This window comes from Oreochromis aureus, linkage group 3, assembly GCF_013358895.1.
Source record: "Oreochromis aureus strain Israel breed Guangdong linkage group 3, ZZ_aureus, whole genome shotgun sequence".
NCBI lineage: Eukaryota > Metazoa > Chordata > Actinopteri > Cichliformes > Cichlidae > Oreochromis > Oreochromis aureus.
The window spans coordinates 269,350-286,884 of NC_052944.1; the positions used below are offsets into that span (position 1 = coordinate 269,350).

Genomic DNA, 17,535 nt, shown 5'->3' on the forward strand with positions numbered 1-17,535 from the left:
CAGTGGAAATAAGGGTGAATTAACCAACCTATAACACTCAATTTTGCCCAGTTGAAGATATAATTTTTTGTGACTTTTATTTACCATCAGAAATAGTTGTTTTATTCTGTTTTTATTCTGTTTATTCTGGATTGTCAAAACGAAAGAGAACAGTGTGTTTTAGGAACTTGTTGTGTTCCAATAGCCTCAATGTCAGCAGGGCAGACTTGCTGCCTGTAGAGGGAGCCCTTGTGCAGGATTTCCAATAAGGAAGCGCTGAGGTGAAATTGTGCTTCATCAGGCCCATACATGCGTACGCGGAACAAAGCGGAAGTTGTGCTAGTTTCTTACAAAATAAAACAAAACGAAAGAAATAAAACGGTGTTTCTAACGATGGTGCTCTAACGTCACGTGAAATAGTTGGAATAATTGAAATATTGAAATAACATCAAATTTTAGAAGAAGGTTAACCTCATAAAAATACACACATCACACTACTTTGAGAACAGTAAACATCTTGGAGTGAAGCTGATTACTTTAATAAAAATGGAGATTGTCAAATTATGTATCATGAACTGTGTGAACCTTAGTATAAGAATCACAAAATGTAAAAAAAAGGAGAAAAAAATCACTTTGAGATTAAGATTAGTTGGTGTGACATAAATATCAGATAAACCCCAAATTCTAATATATATAAAAAAATAATAAATATTTGCTATTAATTTTTGCCAAATATATTGACGTCACACGAGGACATGAAAGCGCGGGTCCAAAGTTGGATTTATTGTGGTTTCATCACCGGAAGTGTGTCATTGTCTGTTGCCTTTGTCTTGACTGTGGTAACTAATCCAAGTGGCTGAGACAAACACAGCAGTAGGTCGCGACGTCCCTGTCAGGTCCAGGACTGAGCCGAGGTTTCCGAGCAGGACCGGGAGCAGAGACGCGGAGGTTTGGCTGCTTGCAGGACTCGCTTCCTACCACAGGACCTCCCGGCTGCGCTTTCATTTATCTCTGTTTCCTCAAAGCGACAAGTGGCACTTTGGGACTCGGAGGGATTTGTGGAGACTGTTTAACGAGCGAGGCTTTCAGTTTCCCGAGTCGATCTCCCTCGTTCACCTTAACATGGCTTCAACAACCTGCACCAGGTTTACCGATGAATACCAGCTGTACGAGGAGCTGGGGAAGTGAGTTTGTGACTCTTTTTATCCAGAATCTTTATAGCTGAAATTACCTGCTGCTTTCATTTACTGTCGCTCTTTGGATTTACGGAGCGACCTCCGCCTACCTGACCCCACCTTGATGGGTGCAGTCGGCGCTGTGGGCAGACCCTTCATTGTACCTGTAATCTTACTGTCACCTAATATCGCAACAACAACAGCCGCAGAGATATTATAGAATCCGTATTTGACTCCAAGTTTTCTGTCTGTAATACTTTGTGGGTGTTTCGGGACTTCATGAACCCCGCCCGTCAGTACCGAGCGCGTGCCCGAGGAACCGACTGAAATAGCTCCGTGTTTTCATTGGTGCGCAGGAACGCATGCTGATTAGAAAACATGACTGAGGACAACTTCTGTCACAAGCCAAAGCCAGTCTGTCAAAAATGCAGGAAGTTGGTTTTGTTTTGGGTCAGTGGGGTCACTTCTGAACAACGACGTGTTTCTCTCCATAGTCCCGCCCCTCTGTGCAAAGGAACCAAAGCCTTAATGGCAACAACTGCATGTTTTCATGCATTCGGTTCATTACAGACGCACCTGAACTGAAGCTGGGTTTGGGAAGGTGTGGTTGAGCTTTTGGGCCTGATCTGGGGTCAGACTGTGAACAGTCATCACGTGGGAACATCACTATTATTAATTCAAATTATTGCTTCACTTTGTTTTCAGGATTGTGACATATTTGGTTATTCTGACCCAAACAAAGACTTCATTTATTGAGGGCCTTCATTGAAGAACCATTAGATGCAAAGTTATGTGAATGATGTAAATTGGATGCTTTGCCACTCCTACAACGAGGCATTTCTTAGAAAGGGCGCCTGTTTGAAGCCTTTTCCAGTTTAAATGCGCAAGCAAGGTGAGCAGGAAACAGGTGTGGCTGCATTTCAAGGAGATGAATCGAAGCAGTTTCTGACACTGGATGTTGCCGTTCAGGGATCTCCTGATGCTAATGCTTCCACATGTGCTTCGGCTGATGTCACCTCTGACCAGACCTTTAGTCTGAGCTCCAAGAGGATGTGCATGTATTTGCCTGACATCGGCAGTGTAGTTCCACCTGATGGCTCAGCTCACCTGTGTGTGGTTTAGTTTGAACCCTCAGTCACCTGCTGCAAATAATGTCACTGTAAACTTATTCTGGTTAACCTGTATGTTGAGTTGTCATTAGTGTGGTCTGTCTATGTGGACACAGCCGTGCAGTACTGAGCTGTGGGTGACACACAGGCAGCATCATAGAAAGTAAGAACAGAAGATGTGGTGATAAGAGCCACATGAAAAAACACAAGGAAACTGTGTTACTCTGTAGCTTGGAAGTAAAACCCAAACCTTGATGCTGGACTGATTCAAACACGACTTTGCAAATCTGTCTGATGCGTGTCAGACCAGCGTGTTCCCGTCCTGCCGCCTGTTCTAATGCTGTTTTGAGTGTTGCCTCCTTCATCTCCCTCTTACGCACTAGGTGTCCTCTTTCTTGGTATCTGGAGAAACTGGCCACGGGCATAATGTTCCTGCTTTAAGTTCTTTGTGTAGATATGCACAGTGAAATATCGTATATCAAAGCCTACGCAGACATGCTCGCATACAGGCCTCCCAAATACACTATGTGTAGCTAGAGCAGCGATTGGTTGAAAAGCGTGACAGTGGACGTCAGCACAAAGAGAAGAAGCGTGAAAAGGCAAACGAAACAAAAACAGAAATGATTCAAAACTTTTTAAAAAAGCATGAAGGTGAAGTAGACAGTTTTTACACTTTGCTACAACAAAGTTCTTTATGTATGATGACTTTGCATAATTTCATATGCAAAGTCATCAGGGTTATACCACGAATGATGTTCAACACAGTCAAGCTTTCATTTGTGGAGTTTGGCTCAATAAAGCCTGTCACAGCGACGGTTATTAACCCGGGCTTTCTCCTTCAGGGTCAGGGTGCTCACATAAAAAGGAGCGTTGGCTCCGTTTGGGTGCTGCCTCACTTGATCATGTTAAACCGCTGATTAAAGTGCACCAACTATGTCAAGGCGGCGACTTCAAGCAGATGCCAAAGAAGTCTAACTGTCTGTGTCTGCAACAGAGTACAAAGCCTGGCTTACACTTCGTTGTGGACACGGACAGCTGGAGACCCGTAAGATGGATGTGGAAAGTCCGATTCCTACTTTGGGTAATGGCTGCACATTAGAGCTCTGAAACATTAACCTCGACTGTTCCACAGTCTACTAAAGGAGATGTGTTCATCACTTTGGTGTGCTGGCAGATCAGAGTGAATTTTATTGATCTCACTTTGTAGTGACACCGATCAGCTGTTCCACAGGTTTTTATATCGTGTTTTCAAATCGCCCTCAGGTGACGTACGTATAGATATTAAAGTGAATGAATATCTGTGAGACTGGGGATGTTTGTGGGGTGTTTGATTTGTATTCTCCCACGTGCTCATTTGTTACATGTTTCACTCACTTTACTATAGGTTTCACTTGCTGCTTGGGTTTAGGAACAGAAACCAACTTGGAAGCTTAAAATAAACTGCTTCACAACAATTACTCTGCATGTTGAAAAATGACAAGTGGGAAGTTACAGTCTCTGACTTGTTTCAGTATTACCATTGAATGGTGCATGTTGTAAAATGGGTCTTGAAATGCAAACGTGTGGACTCGTGACACCCAGACTCGACTGGGAATACCAGCTGCTGTGGGCTCACTTTGAAAAGTCCTTGTAATAGAAAAACACTTTTAATAACAGGGTTTCTTTTCCACAGCTGTGTCTTTGTGCATTATGAAGAGTCTTGTTGTGCAGTGGCTAATCCCGACTTCACTGTGTCCTGTAGGGGTGCGTTCTCTGTGGTGAGGCGGTGCATGAAGATTTCCACAGGGCAGGAGTATGCTGCAAAAATAATCAACACCAAGAAGTTGTCTGCTAGGGGTGAGTACATGCTGGGAAACCTGCTCTGTAATGTGGCTTCAGGCCTCTCACTGGTGTGTTAAACACTCAGAATGGAATAGTTTCTTTTTTAGCCCCATCACCCCTCAAACCAACTTCCTCTTTCTTTTTGACTGTATATGGTTTTTCGTGCCTCTGCCATTTTTGCCCTCGTCATCTCAGTAGTAGCCAGATGTGGTCAGGTTTCACCTTGTAAGCTGCTGCGCTGACTGCAGCTTCAAAATGCACTTTTATTTTCTGCTTTTGTTATTGCACTCATCAAAGTGGCACTGACAGGAAGAACTGCCTTTTTATGACTCGTTCTGCTGTATGAGCCTGTGATTGCTGATGAGCTGAGGTCTTCAGATTAAAAAACAGGATTATAGAGCATTGCCTCATGAACTTTTTTGTCTTTATGTTCCTTCTTGTGATAGTGTCTGTCTAGAAGCTTCTCTTTTTTGTTTTTAAAATTTTCATCTTCTTACTAAAAAAACAAAAACATTCCCTTTATCATTGTCCATGCAGCAGGAGCCGAGGCTTCCGCTGCCAGGATGATGCCCTGCTGACTGATCCCTGTCAAAGTGCTAATCGGCACAAGTGCACAGCACACAAACTAAAGGAGACAGGCTTGAATAGATAGGCGCGTGGTGATGGTGAGTGACTGCAGTGTAGCCGCTCAGGAGGGAAGCAGGGGATTTCCTTGCAGCGTTAGCAGCTGTGTGTAGAAAGCAAAAGGTTTGCACATGTGGTTTTAAAAAGGGAGACTAGCAACAATGAAACAAAAACTAAAAGAAAAATACACATTTAGCTGTTGAAAGATTAGGAACTCATTTTAACCATTTTAACCCTGCTATATCCCCAGTGAGAGGAGATCGTAACCAATGAGAGGGGAGAGCAGGCAGAATAGATGGTTTGTCGCAGGGCTGTGCAATATGACCAAAATCTCATATCCTGATAGAAGACATTTATCGTCCCAACAACGATATTTATCACCAAATTTTACATTTTCTGTAAATTCTGTGTGGTTATAATAAATATAAGAGAAAGAGAGAAATTTAAGAAATTTTACACTGACCATGACAACGATGAAAAAATATTGCCGTAAACAGTTTATTTTGCAACACCACGAAACAAATGATGGCGTAATATGAAACGACGTTTTCATGTCGTCATCAGAGATATATCGTTATATCGAACAGCCCTAGTTTGTCATAGGCAGGTCCACGCTTGGCTTATTTTGGCTGAGGCTCTCACCTCAATGAGGAGAAAAAGGTCTGTTGGACAGTGGAGTGTTTGTAAAAAGAATTGCATATAAATATGTATATATAACATTTTATGCTTATCTAATGGGACTGTTCATGCATTTGAAGTATAATTCCTGTTCTTTGCTGTTACTTGGATCACATTTGTATTGTTTGTTTGTTAAATTGCACTCTAAGTTTAGGAGTAGGACAGGACCACAGTGGTTATCATGTAGATAGTCTTTTTTTCTCATCCACTTTTATATTCATTTAAAGGACCTACCTGACATGACCTGTCTGCTTGTGGCCCTTCTGGATTTGCCGTTACTGTCACACAGGGCTGTCGGCCTTTTCAGTGGAGCTTATTTGCTGGACATTTCTTGGTTGAACATGGTAGCTTCAAGTCTTGTAATTACTCCGAGGTTGTCCAGTAACCAACAGACTACAAAGTGACTGATTAGAGATGGAGATAGAACTTTATGATTCCCTCGGGTAGGTTCCTCCGGGAAATTCAGTTTCCAGTAGCAGAACACCGACAGAAATTTGCATAGTAAAAAATAAAGGGAAAAAAGAGAATATGAATATAAGCATAAATACAGCATTTATACACGTATATAAATAAGCAATGAAATATACTCATTAATGAGATGTAGCAGCCAAATGTCTATTGCACAGTGATTAGTTCTTATTTAGTGGTTATTATTTAGTTGGTTTGTGCAAACACTACAGCTTAGTTGTCCCCGCCCTCCTTGTCCTCCTGTGTCCCCTCCCCCTCCCCTCCAGTGAGGAGTTAAACAGTCTGATGGCGTCTAGGAAGAAGGACTTTTTAAGTCTGTTGGTCCTAGACTTTGGGAGAAGCAACCTGTCGCTGAGCAGACTCCTCTGGTTCTTTATGACCATATGCAGAGGATGCCCAGCAGTGTCCATAATGTCCAGCAGTTTCTTTAATGTCCCCTTCTCTATCTGAACCGGCAGTGGACCTGCTCTGGACCTCCCGAAGTCCACAACCAGTTCCTTGGTCTTTGAGGTGTTGAGTTGCAGGTGGTCTATGTGACTCGATGTGACAAAGTTCCTCACCAGACTCCTGTACTCCTCTTCCTGATCATTCCAGATACACCCCATGATGGCCGTGTTGTCCACAAACTTCTGAATATGGCATAACTCAGAGTTGTAGCAGAGGTAAGAGGTGAAGAGGGGGCAGCACAGTTCCCTGTGGTGCTGCTGACCACAGTGTCAGACGTGATGTCCTTCAGCCTGACGTACTGTGGTCTGTCAGCGAGGTAGTTGGACACAGCCCAAATAAAGCCATCACTTTTACATAGTTAGTTATAACACAGACAAAAGCAGAGAATTAGAACTTATTCTAGGGGTTAACTGTTCAAATGTTCAAAAATAAGCCTGATTTGAATTGGCAAATCTTATGGTTCACAACCTATTTGAGTCAATTAGCGAAGGTTTTGTAGCATCTGTCGTTCTGTGTTCATTTCAGGAGAGAGCGAGGGAGGCTGCAACAGGCCACCTTAGCTATATAAACCCACCAGTGGGTTTGAGTAGTTGCTCCCAGGTGGTAGTTTAACCACACTGAAATTGTAATAAATAATGTTAACTAACTGGTTGGCTAGCAGAGATAGTTGCAGCTTTACAGTAACGTCCCAGATTGTGTTTATAATACTTGCATATGTCTGTGAAGGTTCTCAGTCATCCAGGTCATCGTAGTCAAAGGAGCCTGCAAAGAAAAGCGTCTGGACTTCTTTAAGTTGCTTGAAGACGTTTCACCTCTCATCCGAGAAGCTTCTTCAGTTCTAAGGTCAAATGGCCGAGAGTCCCAGATTTAAACCCAGTGGGAGTTTCCCCCCAAAGAGGGACAAAGGACCCCCTGATGATCCTCTAATCACATGAGCCAAGGTGTGAAAGCGGGTGTGGGACCTAATCAGCCAGGGTTTCGGGTGAGCTCATTGTGAAACCTGGCTCCACCTTGTCATGTGAATTCCTGAGGTCAGATGGCCCAGGATGTGAGTGGGCGTTAAGGCGTCTGGGGAGGGAACTCAAAACTGGATTATAGATGGCAGACAGTTGGTGTCGTAAACCACCGCCTCTGTTCAAAGATGGTCGCTCACAGTGGACATAGATGGCCTCTTTCACTCCTCTTTCAAACCATCTGTCCTCTCTGTCCAAAATGTGAACATTGGCATCCTCGAAAGAGTGACCTTTGTCCTTAAGATGCAGATGGACTGCTGAGTCTTGTCCTGTGGAGGTGGCTCTTCTATGTTGTGCCATGCGCTTGTGAAGTGGCTGTTTGGTCTCTCCAATGTAGAGGTCTGGGCATTCCTCGCTGCACTGTACAGCATACACCACGTTGTTCAGTCTGTGTTTTGGAGTTTTGTCTTTCGGGTGAACCAGTTTCTGTCTGAGTGTGTTGCTGGGTCTGAAGTACACTGGGATGTCGTGCTTGGAGAAAACTCTCCTGAGTTTCTCTGACACACCGGCTACATAGGGGATGACAACGTTGTTGCGTCTGTCTTTCTTATCCTCCCTCGCTGGTGTCTGATCTTCTTTTCTGTGCCTCTTTGCTGACTTTATGAACGCCCAGTTAGGATAACCGTATGTTTTGAGTGCTTCCTTTGAGTGCTTTGAGTGCTTCCTCTACACACACGTAAAGGAAGCACTCAAACATGTGGTTATCTTAACTGGGCGTTCATAAAGTCAGCAAAGAGGCACAGAAAAGAAGATCAGACACCAGCGAGGGAGGATAAGAAAGACAGACGCAACAACGTTGTCATCCCCTATGTAGCCGGTGTATCAGAGAAACTCAGGAGAGTTTTCTCCAAGCACGACATCCCAGTGTACTTCAGACCCAGCAACACACTCAGACACAAACTGGTTCACCCGAAAGACAAAACTCCAAAACACAGACTTAACAACGTGGTGTATGCTGTACAGTGCAGCGAGGAATGCCCAGACCTCTACATTGGAGAGACCAAATAGCCACTTCACAAGCGCATGGCACAACATAGAAGAGCCACCTCCACAGGACAAGACTCAGCAGTCCATCTGCATCTTAAGGACAAAGGTCACTCTTTGAGGATGCCAATGTTCACATTTTGGACAGAGAGGACAGATGGTTTGAAAGAGGAGTGAAAGAGGCCATCTATGTCCACTGTGAGCGACCATCTTTGAACAGAGGTGGTGGTTTACGACACCAACTGTCTGCCATCTATAATCCAGTTTTGAGTTCCTCCCAGACGCCTTGCCCACTCACATCCTGGGCCATCTGACCTCAGGAATTCACATGACAAGGTGGGGCCAGGTTTCACAATGAGCTCACCCGAAACCCTGGCTGATTAGGTCCCACACCCGCCACACCTTGGCTCATGTGATTAGAGGATCATCAGGGGTCCTTGTCCCTCCTTGGGGAGATACTCCCACTGGGTTTAAATCTGGGACTCTCGCCATTTGACCTTAGAACTGAAGAAGCTTCTCGGATGAGAGGTGAAACGTCTTCAAGCAACTTAAAGAAGTCCAGACGCTTTTCTTTGCAAACTCCTTTGAATACTTGCATTTATAACCAGAGGCAGAAGTATAATTCAGAACTCTTATATGAACCATTATGTTCTGTTTCACTTGTTGGTTAGCTTTGGTTTCACCAGCTGTTTGGTTAGGTGTTGGAAAAACAGCCATCCTAGTGTTAAATCATTGAGCTGTCTATCATGAGGTGAAAATAATCATAGTTTTTGAAGCAGTGGCAGAGATACCAATGAGCCCTTTGGGTTACGCCTTTCAGAATAAGTGAAATCCCAAAGAAAGCAAGGTGCAGATATGATGTGATGCTGTTGTCATGGTCTTTTGGTCAGATCACCACCTGTTGTAGTCACATTGCTAAAACACAGCTCACCACTGCTTACACTTAAACACCGCGTTCTGGTTAACACGTTATATGGGTGAAAGCAGATTGGTTACATTCTGATAAATCACAACATTGACAGTGAAATCTCTTCATTCATATTACACTTATTCAAATTGTGGAATCCCTTTAATCTGGCCTACAGCAGTTTTTGATGTCAGCAAGACAGATGGAGGACAGGAAGGCCCTTCTGTCTTCAGTCAAACACGTGCAGATCCAGTGGTGTGCTGTTTGATCTGATAGACACTTACACGGGCAGGCTGAACTGAAGGTCACATTCAATGAGGGAGAAGCCAGAGTGCCAAAATGCCACCACTGCTTTGCGATGAGAAATCCTAAACAGGAAGCTCCATCTGAGAGTGCTTATGTGGCTGTAAACACTGGCTTCATATCAGCAGTAGTTCTTTCTAGTGAAGGTCCCTACACGGAATAGTAACATGATATCAAAGTACTGCAGCTGAACTTCGGTCAGGAAGGCTTTCTGATAGATCTCGCTGTGCTTTCAGAAAATATACACGTCTGTGATGGGAAACTGTTCTGCATGTTAATCTGCTGTTACAGTGTGAAAACACTTCATTTACATTAGAATGAACAATAATTATGAAATATTCTTAAAATAATAGACAATGCTGGGAACAGACTGGCAGTAGTGTCTGCCCTGAGCTGCCAGCACCATGCCAGATTAGATTCTCACGGTCCCACAGCACCTCAGCAGGGTAACAACAGCCGAGGCAGAAGGACAGTTGTTACAGTTTTTAATTAATGGGATTTTAATTTTGTTGTTCACACTGGTGATTATGCAACTTTGAGTTGCCACCAGACCTGAAGACCCCCCCGGCCTAAACAACCTGACACTTGTGAGCATGGCCCAGAGTGCATCCATATACCGCTTAATTTGAAAAGTCATTACTAGATTTATTTAAAAAAAAAAAAAAAAAAAAAAAAGATTACTGCTAATACATAATCATGAGTAGTGCAATGATAACAATGAATGTAACTGTTACAGTACTGCACAAAAGTCTTGAGCACCAAAGTATTGTCAGATTTTGATTCACATGCAGTACCAGGCTACTGGTGGTCCCACGTACTCGGTTTAAAACAGGTGGGGATCGGGCTTTTCAGGCACCGAGGCTGTGGAACTCCCTGCTGTTGTCTTCTAGACTCTACTGACTCCTTTAAAAAGCAGCTGAAGACATTTTTATACAAACGGGCTTTTAATTAATTTTAACTTGTATGTCTGATCTTATTGTGAAGCACTTTGTGATTTTTATCTGTGAAATGTGTTATATAAATAAATTTTACTTACTTACCTTCTGGAAATGGTCTCATTGGCATTGGCTTCATTTTGCACATTGCCAGTGTAGCAGACGCATATGTCGATAGAAAAACACTGTCTTGGCCTGACCTCAACATTACTGAAGCAGTGCAAGGACTTTCCTTTCAAGCTCACTGGAGCTTAATAAACTGTGATCTTATCTTTTACACTGGACTTCCATGTCTTTTTGCAGGTTTCAAACATTTTTGTTTCCCTAGAAAAATGAGGTGGTTCGACAGTGCAGCTGTTGGGTTAGGTGCCCACTTATACTGTGCACATAAGCATTGTGTGAATTATGAAGTCAGCAAACTTGCATATGGAACATTAAAGTGAGAAGGAGTCGTTTGTACTCTGCTGCAGAGCGGCCCTCCCAGTCTTCCTTGTGTCCGTTTAAAGCAGAGGTGTCAAACTTGAATGAGCTGTGGGCCCCTGCTGGCACTGTCGTCTTATTGGACACTTTAGTGTTCAAGTAGTACAAAAACAAGAAAACACCCACAAATGTTTCCTAAAATGTTTTGTTTGTTTTTTAAAATTTCAAATATTGTATAACAAGACAAAACTGCAAACGTGAACACAGATTTTTAACTAACTTGAAGAATTTCATTGAACTACCAAATAAACGCATTGGTCCTCTCTGTCTGTGCACACCCGTGGCAGCACCTCTGCTAACATTGTGTTCGTATTTAACAAAATAAAAATGCAGACACAAGTGTAGAGTTTGACTCTGTCACTGAACTAACACAGCTGATCCCTCAGCATCTTTGTACTCTCTTGTTACCTCGGTCAGGTCCGCGGCTCTGAACTGTGGTAAAGGGACCTCTGGCAAATATGTCGGCAAGTATGTTCCATGTTGGGCTCATAGCTGGTAACTAGCTTTACTGTCTGGGTGAACTTTGCTAGCGAGAGACAGAGAGAGGCGTTGAAAGGCTCCAACGGAACTTTATTGTTTTGGAGGAAAACATGAACACAGTGTACAGTCGAGTCTCCACAGCTTACTTACACCTGGGCTCGTCAGGCACTCTGCACCGGCTGCAGTGGTTATTATTATATTTACATGCTTCCATCTTCTGTTTCTTGTCGGTAGCAACTCATACTTTCTCCCTCGCTCACACAAACAGCGGGCGGGGCAGTCACTCACTCTCCCTGCAGCACAGACTACACTACCCATGAGGCTACATTCTTTAAGGGCCATGCCTGTAACACCCTGCTCATATTGCCTTCATAAAATCATTGCACTCAACAACAACCAAGTCCTCCCTAACAAAAAGTCACTTCAAGGGCCAAATTACATTATATTTCTTCACGTCAATGTACGGGCCGCGAGTGGCCCCCGGGCCGCGAGTTTGAGACCCCTGGTTTAAAGTGTATCTCTGATCTCACCGCCTATTCAAAATAAAACCATAATATTGGAGCAATCCAGAACGTAACTGCAACATCCAGATCCAGATGTAGTGAACTGGAAGCCTGTCTTCACTGACAGCAGTCTTGTATGAAGGAAAAAGTAGGGCAGTGGTTATACCCAGACCTAGTGATGCTTGGACTCAACAGAGTGGAAATGATCACTTGAAAAACCCACCAGGCTGTGGAAAAGCTAGCTCTGGTTCAGGAGCCAGCCATTTGTTGTTGCTTCTGGAAAATACCCGAGGCCCCAGCCGCTCAATGTGAACTCTTCATTCCCATGGAAACAAAAAGAGATGGAAAGCTAAATATAGTCTGTGGGGTCATATAGGTGTTGAAGTATGTTATAGTGTTTGTGCTGTTGATTGTGCAAGATCAGTGCTCAGACACGTTTGGCTAAACGATGAACAGCGTAACACAAGTACTCCTAACACACCGAAACCCACAAGTAGAGACTGGGTATATAGGACTGGGTCAGCAGCAGTACCCAAATCCCACATATTCAGAGAGTGCCTGAGTAAAGTGCTCCATCAGAGGTGTGTGTGCCGTGCCAGCAGTTGGCTTAGCATTTAATGTCACATGAAAGAGGTGGATAAAGAGAGATGTAGTGTGTGTGCGTGTGTGTTTATGTGTTACAAAAGGAAGATGATGTAACACAAAGCAGAGCCTTGTGCAGTGTGTACAGTCTAAGTGATGTGGTCTCCAGTGTGTCTCATTGTATCCACGGCTCATCCTTCAGGTCTGGACTGACCCACATGGTCTATGACTTGAATGACCAGTGAGCTGTTCATGTGACACAAGCACAAGTGATGACTCAGTAGCCCCTAAGTGCATGTCCTTGTGTCTCTGTCATCACTTAAACAGTCAGCTTCTCATGCCGAGGGCGCCCACTGCCTGCAGTTGCTTCCTCCAAAGACTGCAAGCTGCACTTCATATATCCTAAAAAATAGGCATGTTATGGCAGCGGGCTGCTAGCAGTCTCAAAATCCTGTGTATGTATCCATGTATTTAACAGTCTGTGTATTTAGACTCTACATGCCCACCATGAAAGCAAAAAATAATCAGATATATGATGTTGAACCTATACATTTGTAAAATAGGGTTATGTTTGCACATTAGTTTATAATGCTTTGCTTTGACTGGAATTGCTCCTGGTATAATTAATCTACCAGAACTTAAGTCACATTTTGTAGAAGAACATTAAACAGTTGAAACCTCCACCAAAAAAAGGTGAAATGTGAAACACACACAGAAAGCTGTCGACATACATTCATGTTTGGGTGTAGGGGTGGGAGGATTCCATATGCAGGCACTAAAATCCTCGTGTTTACTAATCTGATTTTATTTAATGTTTTTATTATTTGTATTGATGCCTTTGCACATGGAAACCTCTGTCTAACCCAGGATGGCACGTACCTATTACACCATTGTGATCTAGCCAATGAGGGAGCCACAGTTGAGTTTGTGTATATTACTGTGAAATTTAGATTCTGCATATCAACTCAAGTGTTTGTGTATATATTAGAATGTTGGTGATTTCACCCCAGACTTCCTCTTCTTTTCAGTGAAGCACAGCTGTGTGCAGCAGGCTAAAAATATCTCATTAGACCTACTCAAGGGGGCATGAAAAACAGAAATGAGGCTGCCATGTAAGAGAGCTGCTGTCAGCGGGAGTGAGGGCTCCCCACACAGTAAAAAAATGGAGTGTCAATATTTCAGAGTAAACCTATTTTAACCTAGATAGAATATTTACAACTCTATGAAAAGTAAACCAGCTCTAACATCAGAGTTAAAAGTCAGTGTAAAGTTTGTTAGTCACGCAGTGAAGACTTAACTCCACACAGTGTTGATTTTTACCAGTCCGTGGGCGTGTGCGGCAGAGCTCTGATGCGCATGGAATTTTCTCCGAAGAGCTGCCACAGTCAGGTAAGTGAAGTTAACATTCCCATATTGATAACATTGTTTAGAAGGTATTTTTAAACTAAATAGCTCTTTATAGTTTCACTGATGTCGAGTGAGGACATGTTAGCAGCATTTACCCATAGGTTTAATGATATTCCAGTAGCTACATGCTAGCAGTTGCTAAAAGTTCAGATGTTCGTTATCTTCTCACTGCCTTAATATGAACCTAAAACATTTTAACTATGTATTCCTTCTAAATGCTGTCTAAATAATATCATTGTCACATGTCAAATCGCACAGTTTGAACAACTAAATTACCTTTTATCAGTAAGCTAATAATCGCTAATTAGCTTACATAAGCGAACGTACTTTCAGAAAAAGTGGGTAACATTACCATAAAGTTAACTTTACTGGTTTATATTATTTTAAGCAAATGCCAAAGGCATACACCACTTTAGAGTTTTGCTCATTATTTAGTAAGAAATATGTATTTTGTATAAATTAACTGATAGCAATATTAATGACATGTTAAGTAATATTAAGTAATGTTTCTATTTTACAGAAAGGTTTAAGAGTATGCAAAAACCAAATCTCTGAGAGATGCAACCAGAAGACGGATGAGAAACATACTTGAGGCTGAGATGACAGAATAACATGGGTAACAATCAAAAATGTAAGATATAAAGAAACACTTTTAACATTGTATTATTTTTAATTGTGATTTTTAATGCCAATTATTGAATTTATACATTAGGACATCTCCCCCTAAAAGCGTGATGTATGCGCAGGGCATTGTTGCTCTGTCTCCATATCTGAAAGGCCCATATTCACAACATGGATATGTAAGTAAAGGGAACTTTTCAACATTAAATACATAACTGCCCTCAGAAATGTTGATAACATAGTCCTGCGTTTATTTAATTACATAGAAACATTACTACGATCCAGAGAGCGGTTCAGGATACATTGCATGGTTGAAGACCATTCAAAGAAAAGCTGTGGAGGAAAGAAGCATCTCAGGTTGCAAATCTCCCAAAAGTAAGTTCACTTATCATTTAAATGATACTGATGTAATTTGTAGGCAGGATTCAATCAAATTGTTTTTTCTGAAGTTGGTGGGCCAGGCCATGGTCGATCCAGACCACTCACCACTAAGACAGTGTTATCAGATGAGGCTGTAAGAGCAGATATTGCTCTTTTGAGACACTCTGCTGATGAAGACACTATCCGTGAAAAGATGAAAGCTACCTCCATTTATCGGCATTCAATGGTCAACGATGAAAAGAATGCAGCAGATGTTTTCACAGGCCTGATGCAGTTTCTGGACACACCAGGAATGGTAAGACATGTTCATTTGTTGAATCACCGAAATATTGCATGCAGCTTGCAGTGTCACTCATTACACCTCTCTATGTTCTGTATTTTTGCATTACAGATAGAACAAGATTTGCGACTCCTGTTTTGTGAGGTCACTGCCAGCAAATTCTTGGAGAGGTGGCCCATCAATCTCAAAGCAAAGGTTGTAAAGGAAAGTCATGGACTTGTTCCCACCTCAGAGCTTGGAGTTAATGTGAAATGCTGATTCAGGTACTGAAGTTGAGAATGGTATGATTGTGACTGTTTTTATTTGCCATTGTTGGTTATATAGGTAATTCTGTTAATTCAATGTATTTTTGGAACAATTCTTTGTTTATTCGTCTGTAGGCTGGGACAGTGACATGTCTACTATCTTGCTGCTGCTACATCTGCTACCACCATCTGCACAAGGGCGAAAGAGACCAGGAAAGATGTCTGCATCTCAAGCTGTCGATAACCTCATCAAATTCCCAAAGGTATGCTGTTTAAAATATACTTTCCATCACCTCTATTTTCATGGACAGTGAGGTGAGCTAATCTACTGTCAGAGGATAGTCACTTAATACTGTTATTTAATGTGTTGTTGTAGGCTGGAACCAGTGTACAGCAGCATCTAGACAACATCACCCGAAGCAGTCAGCCCTACCTTCTTGCTCAGGGATCCACAAGAAGCAGCATTCATACTTTCATTGTGATTGACAAGCATGCACTTCCACGTAAAGCGACAGGTTCAGTAGGAGCCCTTGATGAACTCTTTAGGGCCCATTATGTCTTTGGTACATCATACAGTTCATCCCTGACCAACTATTTTACTTTTCTGCAAACAACTACGACATTGGGGAGATGTCATATTGCTTTCTCTAGTGAGCATCATAGAACTGTGAATTGTAAAGGTTTGTTACGTTAATTAAATGACACTGAAATGAGAAACATAATAAATGCTGTTACTTTAACCTGTATATTTGTTATTTCCATAATGTAGGATAGATCACAGTTATTTAGTAATATAGCATCATAAGATGAATATGAAAATAATCACACTACAGAGAAATAAAAATGATATATTATTACACATCAGAGTGTTATTATTAAACTAAATTTGGAGTAAAAATAGCTCTATAAAGTGTAATCAAATTACTCTGAACAGTGTGAATAACCCTCAGTGTTAAATATTTTTACACATTTTGTTGTTAATTTTGACACTAAATTGAGTACAATTAACACTGAAAAGTTAACACTGGCCATAGAGTAAATTTAACTAATTTTGAGTGGGACCAAATGTTATCTGAAGCAGAGTTAAAATCAACTCTGTAAGTGTAAAATTGACACTTGGTTTTTTACTGTGCAGTCCGTGGCAAAAGGCTGCCTAATTTATCAATCAATCACACGATGGGGAAATTAGGCAGCCTTTTGTTTGGGTTTGCTTTAAAAAAATGTAATTAATGATATTCCTGTTTAGCTCTGACTAACTGTATTGTGAAAGAATGGTGTGGGGGTGGCTGTAGCTCAGGAGGCAGAACAGGTCATCTGCTGGTTGGAAGGTTGGTGGTTCGATCCCTTGAATCCTTGGGCAAGATACTAACCACAAGTATGAATGCGGGTTAATGATGAGTACAAAGCATAGGAAAGAGTGCTTGTATGAGTGGGTGAATGAGGCACGGCTTTACACAACTTGTTTGTTGTTTGTTTGTTTTTTCCCCCCAGTGCTTTTCAAAGTAGAAAAGCACTATATCAGAACCAGGCCATTTACCATTTGGGGGGACGGAAGATGATGATCATGAGGTATGTAAGAGATCAACAAGAAAGATACACAAGCAGTAGAACGGCTTCTGTCCAACAGCATTCAAAGAGTCCAGGAAACGTGGCCTCAACTGTTCAGCAATGTAAAATATCAGTTTGCATAAGTTGCTCTGGTTTTAAGTGGAATGGATAAATCCTCGCAGGTCATTCTTGTGTTTGTCTCGTCTCCCTCCGCTAACCCTGATCCGGTTATGGCAGATAGCCCCCCCTTCCCTGAGCCTGGTACTGCTGCAGGTTTCCTCTTGTTTAAAAGGCACTTTTAACTTCCCGCTGTGACCAAGTGCTTCTTCAGCTTTGTTAGTGTAACAGTCATTGGCCTTTACCTGTGCTGTGATATTGTAGAGTGAATATTTATATTTTGAAGACAAAATACACTAAAGATATGATTAATAATTTATCAAATTAAAGTTTTTCTTTTTCTATAAATGGGAAAAATATTTTTATAGCACTTAGACTGTAGCCTTTCTAGTCAAAGCATTGCATTTTCATACATAAGCAATGAGGTTGTCAATATTGAGCTACAGCC

The 17,535-nt window shown here is 42.0% G+C and overlaps 1 protein-coding gene and 1 long non-coding RNA gene across 7 annotated transcripts in view; both read left to right on the plus strand.

Moving 5' to 3' along the window:
* The first annotated feature begins 795 nt into the window (after window positions 1-795).
* Window positions 796-17,535, plus strand: part of LOC116328975 (calcium/calmodulin-dependent protein kinase type II delta 1 chain) — a 103,632-nt gene continuing 86,892 nt past the window's right edge. Inside the window, exons 1-2 of one of the 5 annotated variants that reach the window (XM_031750871.2) lie at window positions 796-1,163; window positions 4,005-4,099. In XM_031750871.2, the coding sequence (XP_031606731.2) occupies window positions 1,102-1,163; window positions 4,005-4,099 (157 nt within the window). In that variant the 5' untranslated portion in view covers window positions 796-1,101. The remainder of the gene's footprint in view (window positions 1,164-4,004; window positions 4,100-17,535) is intronic. The other 4 variants (XM_039608770.1, XM_031750872.2, XM_031750873.2 and 1 more) reach the window with 4 other exon arrangements.
* LOC120438381 lies at window positions 8,842-16,389 on the plus strand. 2 transcript variants are annotated; one of them, XR_005611856.1, is made up of 8 exons: window positions 8,842-13,877; window positions 14,416-14,526; window positions 14,608-14,695; window positions 14,783-14,891; window positions 14,966-15,192; window positions 15,289-15,440; window positions 15,558-15,685; window positions 15,799-16,389. It is a non-coding gene; the product is annotated as an uncharacterized LOC120438381 (long non-coding RNA). The 2 variants fall into 2 exon arrangements; XR_005611855.1 differs by having other exon boundaries at window positions 8,842-14,526.